This window comes from Colletes latitarsis, chromosome 2, assembly GCF_051014445.1.
Source record: "Colletes latitarsis isolate SP2378_abdomen chromosome 2, iyColLati1, whole genome shotgun sequence".
Classification (NCBI taxonomy): domain Eukaryota; kingdom Metazoa; phylum Arthropoda; class Insecta; order Hymenoptera; family Colletidae; genus Colletes; species Colletes latitarsis.
This window is the reverse complement of record NC_135135.1, coordinates 13,876,665-13,889,150: the sequence shown is the minus strand read 5'-3', so window position 1 is coordinate 13,889,150 and position 12,486 is coordinate 13,876,665. Positions and strand designations below refer to the sequence as shown.

The window sequence follows — 12,486 nt, the reverse complement described above, 5'->3', positions numbered from 1 at the left end:
TCCATAGTACCGTACAATACTGAAGACAGTTCAGGTTAGTTTGCGAACAGAGAGCTGGTAGGGCAGTTAGTTTGTCAATTTGCATCCTAGAAAGAAGATAATTTCAGTCGGAATCGCGGTCACCGATCATCGAGCGAGGATCGGAAGTTGTGAACAGTGCGACCGATGTGAGCGCAGCGTGGAAAACCGACGACAGGTTCGATTAACGCTGCACGCATCTGATGACGGAATTACCTAGGAACATGCCTCCGATACGCTTATGAATCGACTGCACGATTCATGCAGATTCGTCGTTTAGTTGTTAAAGATGTGCGCCGCGAAAGTTTGAGCCTCGCTGTACGATGCAGTCCATTTATTGGACCGGGAGGCTGTTGTCTCGAGCGATATGGAACGGCATATCAAATTACACAGCATGCGCCGATCCTAACGTGAATAAACATCGCGAAGCATCTTTCATTTCGGGAGTATGTGGTTTTCCCAAAGACTTCACACGGGGACGTGTTCGCAAGGGTCAGTTCGGTGATGACGCTTGGTTCAGTGCCAAATTCAAGGCTGCCGAAGTGATAGGTAATGTCAATCCATTGGGTCATCCCTAGTGTTGGGATACAGTCAGTATGTACTTACAAATATCAACCGATCCAATACTCACAGTTCGTTTTGTTAGAATCGGGTCTTAATCGTTCAAACAAATACTTAGTACGGTACAACTGGATTCGATGTATACAGTGAGTACATACAAAGTTATCCTCGTGTATTTGCATAATAACTGGACTCTTTTTTTGGAACAAATCGCGTCACAAAATTTGTTTAAGGAATTCTATTTTTCGTGTTATTCAACGTTTCTTTTAATTCTTCAGGGGTAGCAGATGGTGTAGGTGGATGGAGACTATATGGAATCGACCCAGGAGAATTTTCTAGCTTTTTAATGAGAACTTGCGAAAGACTAGTCTCTATGGGCAGGTTCACACCCTCTGAACCAGCTGGTTTATTAGCACGTAGTTACTATGAATTATTAGAAAATAAACAACCCATATTAGGTATGACATACAATGATTTTTTTATCAGAATCTTTTTTATAAAACCTTTACAGTTGTCGAGATACTGAGGAAAACTTATTTTAGGTAGCAGCACTGCGTGTGTTATAGTCCTTAATAAAGACACAAGCAGCATTTATGCAGCTAATATCGGCGATAGTGGTTTTGTAGTTGTAAGGAAAGGGGAAGTTGTTCATCGTTCTTCTGAACAACAACATTATTTCAATACTCCATTTCAGTTGTCTCTTCCACCTCCTGGACATTCTGGTCTAGTACTTAGTGACAGGTATTAAATTTATGTATACAAATACAACTAAGGATGCACAGTAGAATATTGATTGTAGGAACACAAAATAAGTAATATGTCTGTAATATCTCAAGTTCTACTTTATCTCAGTATGGCAAAAATATCTCCGCAACACAAAATTTAGGTATCCGAACATTACAAATTTTCGGGTTCTCGACTTGATCCGACTTCAAGTATTACGAGTATCACGAACTTTTGAATCCGAATCCGAACTCGAGAAAAGTACCTGAGCCTTGGATCTGGTCGGATCTCGAAAATTATAGAGTGAATCGTAATACATGGTATAAATTATTTCAGATAGATTCTATGGTTCGAAATAAGGCGAAAATTAAGAATAACGAAGTCTCCCACGTAATTTCTTTGTCTTTCTTCTTTTTGAATTATTACAATCTCACATCACGTATATACAGTACGAAAATATATCCAAATCTGAAAAAGTAAGGTGAAAGTCCCATTGAAAAATCATTAAAAAAATCATCATATTTATGTTTCTTCAATCTTTTAAAGCCCCACCCGATCCGAATCCGAAATGTCTGATACCCGACCATCCTTACTATTTACACTTTCAAGCCTGTATCTATCGCACGTACGATACGATTGAATACGATTTAGCTGGTGTGTTTGACCATTAATCTTTCTTTTTTTACTTGTGCTGAAGTCCAAGTCGTACTCTATTGCATGCATACCTCATAAATTTACAACGCCAATTTTCTCGAAAACAAGGCCTTTTCTACGTGTTTTTAAATATAGAATCACCCTCTGCCCGGTTGTACCACCCGTTCCACTCCACCTTCTATAAATTTCATTCACATTATAAATAACAAAAGTAAAAGGGAATTTGCTGAAAGTGGAAGGAAAACAAAATATTATTGCTTACGAAGGACCGAAGAATTAGGAAAAATATGATAAATTATACCAAGTAATACGAGAAAATGGATATCGTAAATGCAAAGCGTTTGATATTTCATTAGTACTGTAACTTATTTGTACCTATTAAATTTATCGTTTGTTCTTTCGCGCAATGAGCATGCAACTTTCAAGATTACCGTATCTCCTGTCATTTTATTAGATAGTTGCAATTTTGGTTTTGAGATTTGTCTTCCTTTTCATTCATGTAATCGACATTCTACTGTATTGTGAATTATATTGTATTACAATACTTTAAAGAATCAAGAAATACTTGCAGATGGATTTCTAGGTAAGACCACCAATATATATATTATATGTTTTTGCTTTAGTCCAGAATCTGCAGATACTTCGAATTTTGGTGTCGAAGATGGCGATGTGATTCTTTTGGCGACGGACGGGGTGTTCGATAATGTCCCTGACCAATTGCTTATCACTGAAATGCGGAAAGTTCAAGGAGAACGAGATCCTATTAAAATACAAGGAGTTGCCAATTCAATAGCCTGGATGGCTCGTAGATTAGCTTTCGACGGCGCATTTATGTCTCCATTCGCACAAAGTGCTAGAGAGAATGGAATTGACACTGTAGGTATGTAAAAACTATCGATGCTCGTAATATTACACTAAACAACTTAATACAATTTTCGGCAGTGTTTATCAATACATTACAACAATAATCGTGAATTGGTCCAATGATCTTCGATTACTTACAATACGCATAATTTTTAATAAAAAATATAATCAATTTATTTATAAGATACATTTCACAATTTCTTATATATTATGCATGTACGTATCTCTTATACTTTGGTGATGGCTTTGTATTAACGTTGATTTCCTTCTATGATATCTTAACTATGTTTTAATTCTTATAGCTAGAATGAACAAATTGTACAAATGTATTATTTGATTTGAAATTTCTGATAAAAGCAATGTCTCGAAATAGATCGACCGAACGAAATATTCTAATTCCATTTACTTCTACTGTTAGTTAATTTTAGACTTAATTATTTACATTTACTCTAGGATAACTTAAATGAATTGAAAAATACGTTTTTATCCCCAGTGTGTTTTGTATTTTTTAGGTGGTAAACCAGATGACATTACAGTGCTTTTAGCAACGGTGGCAATATAATAAAATATGTACAATAGAGTCTTGATCATTGTATCATAGTCCATGTCATTGCGTATATGTACCTAGTTATACATCATTATATCTTGTTATAATAATCATTTATTATTTAAATCTAAATAAATGGTTTTTGTAAATCATTTTCTGTTTTGTAATTCTTCTTCATAGACACTATGAGGAATATCAAAAATTTGCGGGCAGATTCAATATTCTTTAAATATACCAAAAAAAAACATAGAAAACATCAAAAGTTTAAAAATTTTTTTCTTTTTATAGAGAATGAAATTATAACTATTCACTATATGGCACAACAACATATAACCATGCAACACTGTAATGCGTTACAGATAAATGCTTGTTATCTTCATTTGTACAATAAGTATTCAAAAAATTATAAGAAAACCCAAAAAAAAACTATCATAAAAATGAAATGTATTTAAAATTTAAATCGAAAATTAACTAAATGCGTTAAATCTTTTACGTAAAAAGATTCAATACAAATATCGTTACATACACATTAATGATATACAATGTATACAGCAGTAATGTCAAACTAAATTGAACTATTTATTTACTTGCAATGATCATATAAATAACATTTTTATCTAGTATTTACAGAACCATTACTACCCGGTAAGTCATAAATAACCATCCAATGAAAATTCATTGCAATGCTTTGGCTTTTTACCGTCGTACATTTTGTCGCAACAAGTTTAATCAATTTACCGTTTTACATTATGTCAGAATGTATTCATTTGATTGAGAATATGAGTACATCACAGTATAACATGCGATATGACATTTTAAAACAAGCAAATAACCGCCGCGGTAAACCCCATTACGTAAAACACTGTGAATGATATTTATCGCATCATAATATCAACAGTGAAAAGAAAAAAATATTAGTTCCCTGATTAACAACTACGTTTATCTAGACGTAATACATATAACCCGATGTACCTAAACAAATGTATTCATTTATATCGAAGTATATACATATAATATCCTTCGTAACTCGTTACACTTCGTTCTCATTCATGCACACAAGTTACAAACACCAACAGCAAAGGGAATGCTATTTTACATTTCATTAAACATTCTCTGGTCTTCTTGAAATTATAACTTATATATACCTTTTAATATTATTTTTTATCAAATGCCCATAAAAAAAACTGATGTATTTTATTGTTAGTAAGTTCTATGCATTCTTTTATCGAATGTAGTATCAAATGTACTGTTATGTAATTGATACAAAGTCCAGGGACTCGTCTAAAATAGCAGAATAAATAAAAATATTTACATCTCTCGTTTGCAAATAGATTTACAATAGAATTTTTTGGAATCAGGGGTTTCAATTTCATAGTTTTGTAAAGAGTAAAAACAGTACTTCGTATTTTATGATATTAAAGGAGTCTTCTACTTTGAACAGTAAAAAAAATTTACGAAAATCAATATTTTAAGTGTTTTCGAATGTTACCATTTTCTTAAATTTCAAACTATTCGATTTCTTTTAATACGGGCATTGCTGCATTCTTGCTGAACAAAATGCTTTTTGATTTTTACTTTTTTTAAATCAGCTTGTATAACTTCATAACCTATAATTTTTTTTTAAATGAAAAAATTTGTGCGTATAGTCAAAGCATGAATAAACACGCGAGCGAAATTCCCATCTCAAAAAGTTTTATGGTTTTCTCGAAAAAAAATTCTCAGAAATGATATTTTTTCGACTCGGAAAATAGAAGACCCCTTTAAAATGTTTTCTAAACAAAATGCGTAAAAAAAAAGGATAAATTTTCTGTTTCATTAAAATGGGATATTATATCAGACACAAGATTGTAATTAAAAATTTATACTATATTTATATTAATCAGAGAAACAGCATTAAAACGGAGTTATCGATACATTAAATACATTTATCGAGACTAATTTCATACAATAATATAAAATAAACCAATTCAAATTACTTTTGCTTACATATTTTAAATTTTGTACTTTTTAGACATTGCAAAAATTATATCCATCATGATCTCTATAAATAAATGGAAAGATATATCTCAGAATGTCTTTTTTAACAAACTTTGTGTATACTATATCCGTTTCCGAAAATCGTGAATATTATAAATATATCCCAATAATCAATTATTTGAGAAATACTGTTTCTATTTACAATTACAATTTATCTATTGCAAATAATACCAACATTTTTTGCATGAAAAATTGTAACCCCTGTAAAAAATTGGAAGTCTTATAATTATTATAAGTTTCTCATTACATTTCACGTGGTATTATAGATAATAATTACATATTCTTGTTAGTAACTGGGAAAATCAAGGAACAATGTTGTATATGTAATAATATAAAAAATTTACTTGATATGCCAATTGGTAAGAGACGATTTGGAAGCAGGACTTCAAATTTAGAATCACTGCACATTGGCTTCTTGAGCCCAATTGAATCCACCTGGACGATCTTCGGGTGGTGGCGTATAATCTGGATCTTCTGGATGTGCGTCAAATAAAGTCTTACTACAAACAAACAGCACGTGCGGCAGTATTTTCATCAAACTGTATCATTCATCGAGTTGCGATCGAAATAACTTACAGTATTTGCGGAGTCTTAAGAACACGAAAACCTCCTCTCGAACGTGGAAATACATCCTCCGCGAAGTAATACATGTGTCCTACAGCCATTCCAACTAGATCTACCCATATTGTATTACCAAGAAGTATAGAAAACCCGAGAAGCACCCACGGCAAATACGGCGCCTATCATAACGAGTATAAAATGTATTTAATAACGATCCGTTTATTTACATACAACATAAAAATAACAAATTTGTACTTACTTGAAAGTTTATAAGTCCAAAGAAGTTTAATCTAACGAAAGGGTTTCGCCTTGACCAAACATAAACTAACATAATTGTAAACGCATGGCCCAGGAACATTACATTAACAAAAAACGCAAACATCTATAGCTAGCTCAGGAATTTTTCAATTTAACAAATTGTACAGTCTTTATAATTAATGTAATACACAGTAATGATTCTTAAAATAAAACCCAAACATAATTTGTAAGTTGAATATTTTTGTCCCTTTTAACTGGGGAGGTCCTCTTTGGAGCCAGTGAAGACAATGTTTTTTTTTTCATTTGCTCTCACCCTCTGTTCTTTTTTTTGGTTGTCTTCGGTTTAAGACTCATTACTGTACAGTGAATCACAGAAATATTTATATTCCTTCAATTACTGATTTCAAACAGTCGATATCTTTTTGGAATAAATATTATTGGATCCTTATAGATAATTAAGTTTGGACCAGATGTTGCTAAATCTTTTTTTGAATATTGATTGTTTAAAGGCAGTGGTTGAAGGTATATTAATAATTCTGTAACTATTTGTAGATAACAAAAGAAGCATTGAAAGGATACAATCATGCATATGGCTCCAAAAATGAACATCATTACAAAGTCAGCTGTCCTTCTGCGGAATGATCCTTCTTCCAACATTCGACAATAACGATACGTGAAGATCATATTAAAAAAGAAATTGAAACCCATATTTCCAAAAAATAAAAACGTTGTTATTAATCTCCATAGCTGAAAGAACATTTGGACCGGTAATAATAATTACTAATTGTTTAGCGATTGTTTGTTGGACGAATATTACTCTACATTGTTTATTTACCTGATATTGTTCGATTATTAGTGTAGGATTGAAATACAACCGAAACGGTGACATCAAGTCTAGTTGCTAAAATAAGAAAAGTAAGATAACCTTATGGTTATTTTTCAGGAATATGTATTCTATACACGTGGAGGAATTCCTCGAGGAAAGCTATTTTACAAACCACAGCAACAGTCGTGATGACACAAGCTGTTGTGTAAGCTCGTGTCACCACAGGCATTTGCATGTACTCCTGCCGAAACATTTGATAGGCCATTAGTGGATTATTACGATCTTTTGTACACCCAGAGACCAATATTGTTTCTAAACTCTTCCTCTTTACAGCTTATCATCACATGTTGCTCGTCACTGTGCGTTACCTAAATTTAATCGTTACCCACATCACGACAAATTTGTTATGTTCAGTTTTGTACACGTAATACGTGAAATTCGTCAGAATCGAATAACGCTAATCTCTCGATTTCGCTTCGGTATCGATAACGATTTCGTGGTCAATTTTTTAGTTGCAAACATTTAACGACGATTCGTTTATTTTCCCAGCAAAATTATAATGCAAATCAGAAAAATAGACAAAATAAATACATAACACAGCATTTCGATATTTCTAAAGAGAATACAGGCGCCATGAAAGTATGTAAATGGAAACCCAAATAGTGACAATTTATCTTGAAAAAAGAAGAAAAGTCTAAACTATGAAATAAAGTTTGTTTAATTTGTTCTTTTTTCCAGTCGAATCACATTATTTCGAGTTGAACTCATATTTTAAGATATTTTATATTTCATGTAAATGTGGAAGTATTTAAATGTTGATGCTCATCATTTAAGTTTATTACAGTTTATTACAGTAATTTACATTATATAATCTTGCTTAGAAACTAAGGATAATCGCTACAATAATGTACGTCTCATTGTTAGTAATATCGTAGTAAATATTAAATGTGTTGTACATATTTTATTGTTTCAAAAAATTAACCGTTTAGTATTGTGCTGCTCTCTATATCAGAGATGCCAGATTCAGCACCTGGTGCCCTACTCACTCATACCAGATCATGCGTACATGAGCTCGTAGAGTTTCGGAAAGTCGACAAAGGCAAACTGACACATGTCCTCTTTCTCGATTATTCCGAAGTTACTTTTTCTACCTCGAAACCTCTGGTGGGAAAAGTTCGTAATCTTCGACGCTAGATGGCGTCCATTTTTCTACCTCGAACCCTCTGGTGGAAAAACGTCCAAGTTTGTCGGGAAATAGTATGTTTTCTCCAACGCGAGATGGGACCACAACTATTTCTCGAGATAGAGAAATAGGCGCCATCTAGTCTCGAAGAAGACGAACTATTTTACGACAAACTTGGACGTTTTCCCACCAGAGGGTTCGAGGTAGAAAATAAACGCCATCTAGCGTCGGAGATATCGAACTATTTCACGACAAACTTGGACGTTTTTCCACCAGAGGGTTCGAGGTAGAAAAATAAGCGCCATCTAGCGTCGGAGATAACAAACTATTTCACGACAAACTTGATCGTTTGAAGGCTCATATTCACCTTCTTTCTCGAATTCCCGAAGCTGTCCGAACTTAAGAGTCGCGTACAAATTGTTATTAGCGCGCGTAATTGGAGGGGCAGTTATCTCCGAACACCGATTTGCCGTCTGATACTCTCGAAGGAGAGCAGTCAGTTTACCTTTGTCGACGTTCCGAAACACTACAAGCTCACGTACATACGCGTGATCTATCATCTCTGGTATAAACCAGAGATGCCAGACGAAGCGCCGAGTACACTGTGGACACGTCTCATGGGAGTTAAGAGAGGCAGGCTCACATTTGCCTTCTCGCTCTTGAACAACTGAAATCCGACCTCACGTCAACGGCATACGATTCGGAATCTCGGCTGCCCAGGTATTTTTACTTGCCTTTCCTAGAGTTCATAACTGAACTCTGCAAATTACTCCTGGTTTCTATTTGCCTCTGATGACCTCTGATGACCAGTGCTGACAAAAGTACAGAACTCCCGACAACTTTTTCCACCATACAGCGACTGTTACTGACTGCTCCTGATTACTGCTTGCCTCTGCTGGACTCTGCTGACCATCGCTTATATTTCTGACAACCTATAACGATTACTACTGACTTCTGCTAACCTCTGTTGGTCTTTGCTGATCTCTGTCAGCGTGTACTTGTCTCTGCTGAACTTTCCTGGCCTCTGCCGAACGCTACTGATCACTGCAGGTATTTCTGATAATCTATAACGATTAATACTTACTACTGCATGCTCCTACAAGTCTCTGCTTGCCTCTGCAGCTTTCTGCTTGCCTGTGCATGCCTTTGCTGGCCACTGCTTGCCTCTGCTGACCACCGCTTATATTTCTGGCAACGTACAACGATTACGACTGGCTACTGTTAGTCTCTCCCAACCTCTGCTGACCGCTGCTGACCACTCCTGGCATTTCTGACAACGTATAACGATTACTACTGACGTCTGCCAGCCTCTGCTGGCCTCTGCTGACCGCTGCTGACCACTCCTGTTACTTCTGACAACGTATAACGATTACAACTTGCTACTGCCTGCTCCTGCTGGACTCTGCTTGCCACTGCTTGCCACTGCTAGCCTCTGCAGACCACAGCTAACCACTCCTGATGCTTCCGACAATGTACAACGATTACTACTGACTACTGCCAACCTCTGCTGACCTCTGCCAGCATCTCCCGACCTAAGCTGGCCTCTGCCAACATCTCCTGACGTCAGCTGACCATCGCTGACCACTGCTGACCGTTGCTGACAACTTGTGACATGATGTAATATAATATAATATGTTTATATGTATTAAAGTTTTGTATAATGTAAATCTATGGCAATAAATGATATAATTTCAAAGAATTCAATGTGTTCTCATCATTTTTTACCGTCCTTTTCCTCTCCAAATCATTCTCTTATCTATAAGATGCGTACCACCTTCTTCGCAAGTTCACCAGCATTTTAGAAATGTTCCGGGAACTTTGGAAATCCGAATTTGACCTTGACCTTGGCCCAGTTTCGAAAGTGGGTCAAGGCCATTCGAATCTTAGAAAAATTCCGGGCACTTTGAGAATCCGGATTTGGCCTTGACCCAATTTCGAAAGTGGGTCAAAGCCATTCGAATCTTAGAAAAATTCCGGGCACTTTGGAAATCCGGATGGCCTTGACCCAATTTCGAAAGTAGGTCAAGGCCATCGAATCTTAGAAAAATTCCGGGCACTTTGAGAATCCGGATTTGGCCTTGACCCAATTTCGAAAGTAGGTCAAGGCCATCGAATCTTAGAAAAATTCCGGCCACTTTGAGAATCCGGATTTGGCCTTGACCCAATTTCGAAAGTAGGTCAAGGCCATTGAATCTCAGAAAAATTTCGGGCACTTTGAGAATCCGGATTTGGCCTTGACCCAATTTCGAAAGTGGGTCAAGGTCACCGGCATTTCAGAAAACGTTCCGGGCACTTTGAAATTCCAGTTTTAAGTAGAGAAACGGTTTCTTATAACTAAGGGAATAATGGGGAGAGGAAAAGAAAGGTAAAAGTGATGAGAACACATAGAATTCTTTGAAATTATATCATTTATTGTCATAGATTTACATTATACAAAGTTTTAATACATGTACATCATGTTAGAAGTTGTTAACAAAGGTCAGCGTGGTCAGCAGGAGCCAGCAGAGGTCAGCAGAGGGATGTAGAGGCATGCAGAGACTAGCAGGGGCAAGCAGTAGCAAGTTGTAATCGTTATACGTTGCCAGAAGCATCAGGGGTGGTCAGCAGAGGTCAGAAGAGGCTGGGAGAGGCTGACAGTAGCCAGTCGTAATCGTTATACGTTGTCAGAAGTAACAGGAGTGGTCAGCAGCGGTCAGCAGAGGCCAGCGGAGGTTGGCAGTCATCAGTAGTAATCGTTATACGTTGTCAAAAATGCCAGGAGTGGTCAGCAGCGGTCAGCAGAGGCTGGGAGAGACTAACAGTAGCCAGTCGTAATCGTTGTACGTTGCCAGAAATATAAGCAGTGGTCAGCAGAGGCCAGCAGTGGTCAGCAAAGGCATGCACAGGCAAGCAGAAACCTGCAAAGGCAAGCAGAGACTTGTAGGGGCATGCAGTAGTAAGTATTAATCGTTATAGATTATCAGAAATACCTGCAGTGGTCAGTAGCGTTCGGCAGTGGCCAGGAAAGTTCAGCAGAGACAAGCACACGCTGACAGAGATTAGCAAAGACCAACGGAGGTTAGCAGAAGTCAGCAGTAATCGTTGTACGTTGCCAGAAATATAAACGGTGGTCAGCAGAGAGGCTGGGAGAGGCTAACAGTAGCCAGTCGTAATCGTTATACGTTGTCAGAAGTAACAGGAGTGGTCAGTAGCGGTCAGCAGAGGCCAGTGGAGACCTGTTGACGGGAGGTCGGATATTAGTTGTTCAAGAGCGAGAAGGGAAGTGTGAGCCTTTCTCTGTCGACTCTCACGAGGCGGTCTGAAATTACTTCGGGCAACTTCGGAGAATCGAGAAAGAGGGCTTGCGTCATTTTGCCTTTGTCGGGTTTCCGAAACTCCACGAGCTCACGTACGCGTGATCTGACATAGTGTGAGAGAGCACTTTCGGTGCCTTTCTGGCATCTCTGCTCTATACATATACATATTTGAATTGTGCAACATATGTTTCTCGTCCTATCCGCTACGCTGCGTATATTCTCACAAGTGAAATTGATACATCCAATGTATAAAAAGACTCTCGAAGATGAGGTGGGTGTCGCTTCTCGGCCTTATTGGGCTTAGATCAAAGTGTAGTATCTGTTCTTATCAGCTTAATATCTGATACACTCCCCATTGGGGAGTCAGAATATTAAACTGATTTTTGGATATTAGGCGGAGTAGTTGGAGCTTGCTCCACTTCTGCCGCGAGTCAGCCTGGCATTGCATTACTGTCAGGAGTTGACTCAATTATTGAATGAAAACATAAAATTTGTAGGGAATCCTACTCTTTTATTTGGTTTGCTAAAAACTAAAACCGTATAGACACCACCAATTGTGTTTGCTAGAATTTAGTAGTCAAAAAAATGTTTCTATTTTCTCCCGGACCAAATGATTATTTTTGCAGTATCCGAAGATGTAGGATTTTTGGGTACAAAACTTTTGTAGAACTAAAGTGTTGGAGTTTATCGATTCTTTTATTTTATGCTACGTACGAGGGTTTAATTGAAAGTGCTTTTTTTATTTCAAAATCTGACGTCAAGAATTTTTTAGTTTGTAATATTCTTAATGTCAATGACATTGTTCAAAATTTTCGAGTTGCTCGTTTATTGTAAGCATTTTATGGACACGTACTTGTTTGTTAAGAAAATAATTATTGTAATAACATAAATATTATGCATAATATTTATAATATACCGCCGTGGTGTCTTAAGCTGGCTAGTAATTGATAATTTACCG

The 12,486-nt window shown here is 36.5% G+C and overlaps 2 protein-coding genes and 1 non-coding gene across 6 annotated transcripts; 2 read left to right on the top strand and 1 right to left on the bottom strand.

Annotated features, from left to right (window-relative positions):
• On the top strand, window positions 1–3,519 carry LOC143349941 (protein phosphatase PTC7 homolog). Its single transcript, XM_076781622.1, has 5 exons — window positions 1–567; window positions 858–1,037; window positions 1,122–1,320; window positions 2,580–2,836; window positions 3,333–3,519. Exons 1-5 carry the CDS (start codon window positions 342–344, stop codon window positions 3,380–3,382), a joined length of 912 nt encoding a protein of 303 aa, XP_076637737.1. The 5' UTR covers window positions 1–341; the 3' UTR covers window positions 3,383–3,519.
• On the bottom strand, window positions 2,001–7,616 carry Der-2 (Derlin 2). Of its 4 annotated transcripts, none has more exons than XR_013081040.1 (7): window positions 7,222–7,615; window positions 7,059–7,124; window positions 6,803–6,970; window positions 6,225–6,347; window positions 5,981–6,144; window positions 5,749–5,904; window positions 2,001–2,134 (listed from the first exon to the last, which is right to left on the bottom strand). XR_013081040.1 is itself a non-coding variant. In XM_076781634.1 (6 exons), the coding sequence occupies exons 1-6, from the start codon at window positions 7,312–7,314 to the stop codon at window positions 5,802–5,804; spliced, it is 717 nt and encodes a 238-aa protein (XP_076637749.1). In that variant the 5' UTR covers window positions 7,315–7,614; the 3' UTR covers window positions 3,928–5,801. The 4 variants fall into 4 exon arrangements, 1 of the variants encoding a protein (XP_076637749.1); XR_013081038.1 differs by lacking the exon at window positions 2,001–2,134 and adding an exon at window positions 3,928–5,605 and having other exon boundaries at window positions 7,222–7,616; XR_013081039.1 differs by lacking the exon at window positions 2,001–2,134 and adding an exon at window positions 3,928–4,648 and having other exon boundaries at window positions 7,222–7,614.
• A 4,189-nt stretch (window positions 7,617–11,805) lies between these two features.
• Window positions 11,806–12,002, top strand: LOC143352033 (U2 spliceosomal RNA). Its single transcript, XR_013081853.1, has one exon. It is a non-coding gene; the product is annotated as a U2 spliceosomal RNA (small nuclear RNA).
• The last annotated feature ends 484 nt before the right edge of the window (window positions 12,003–12,486 follow it).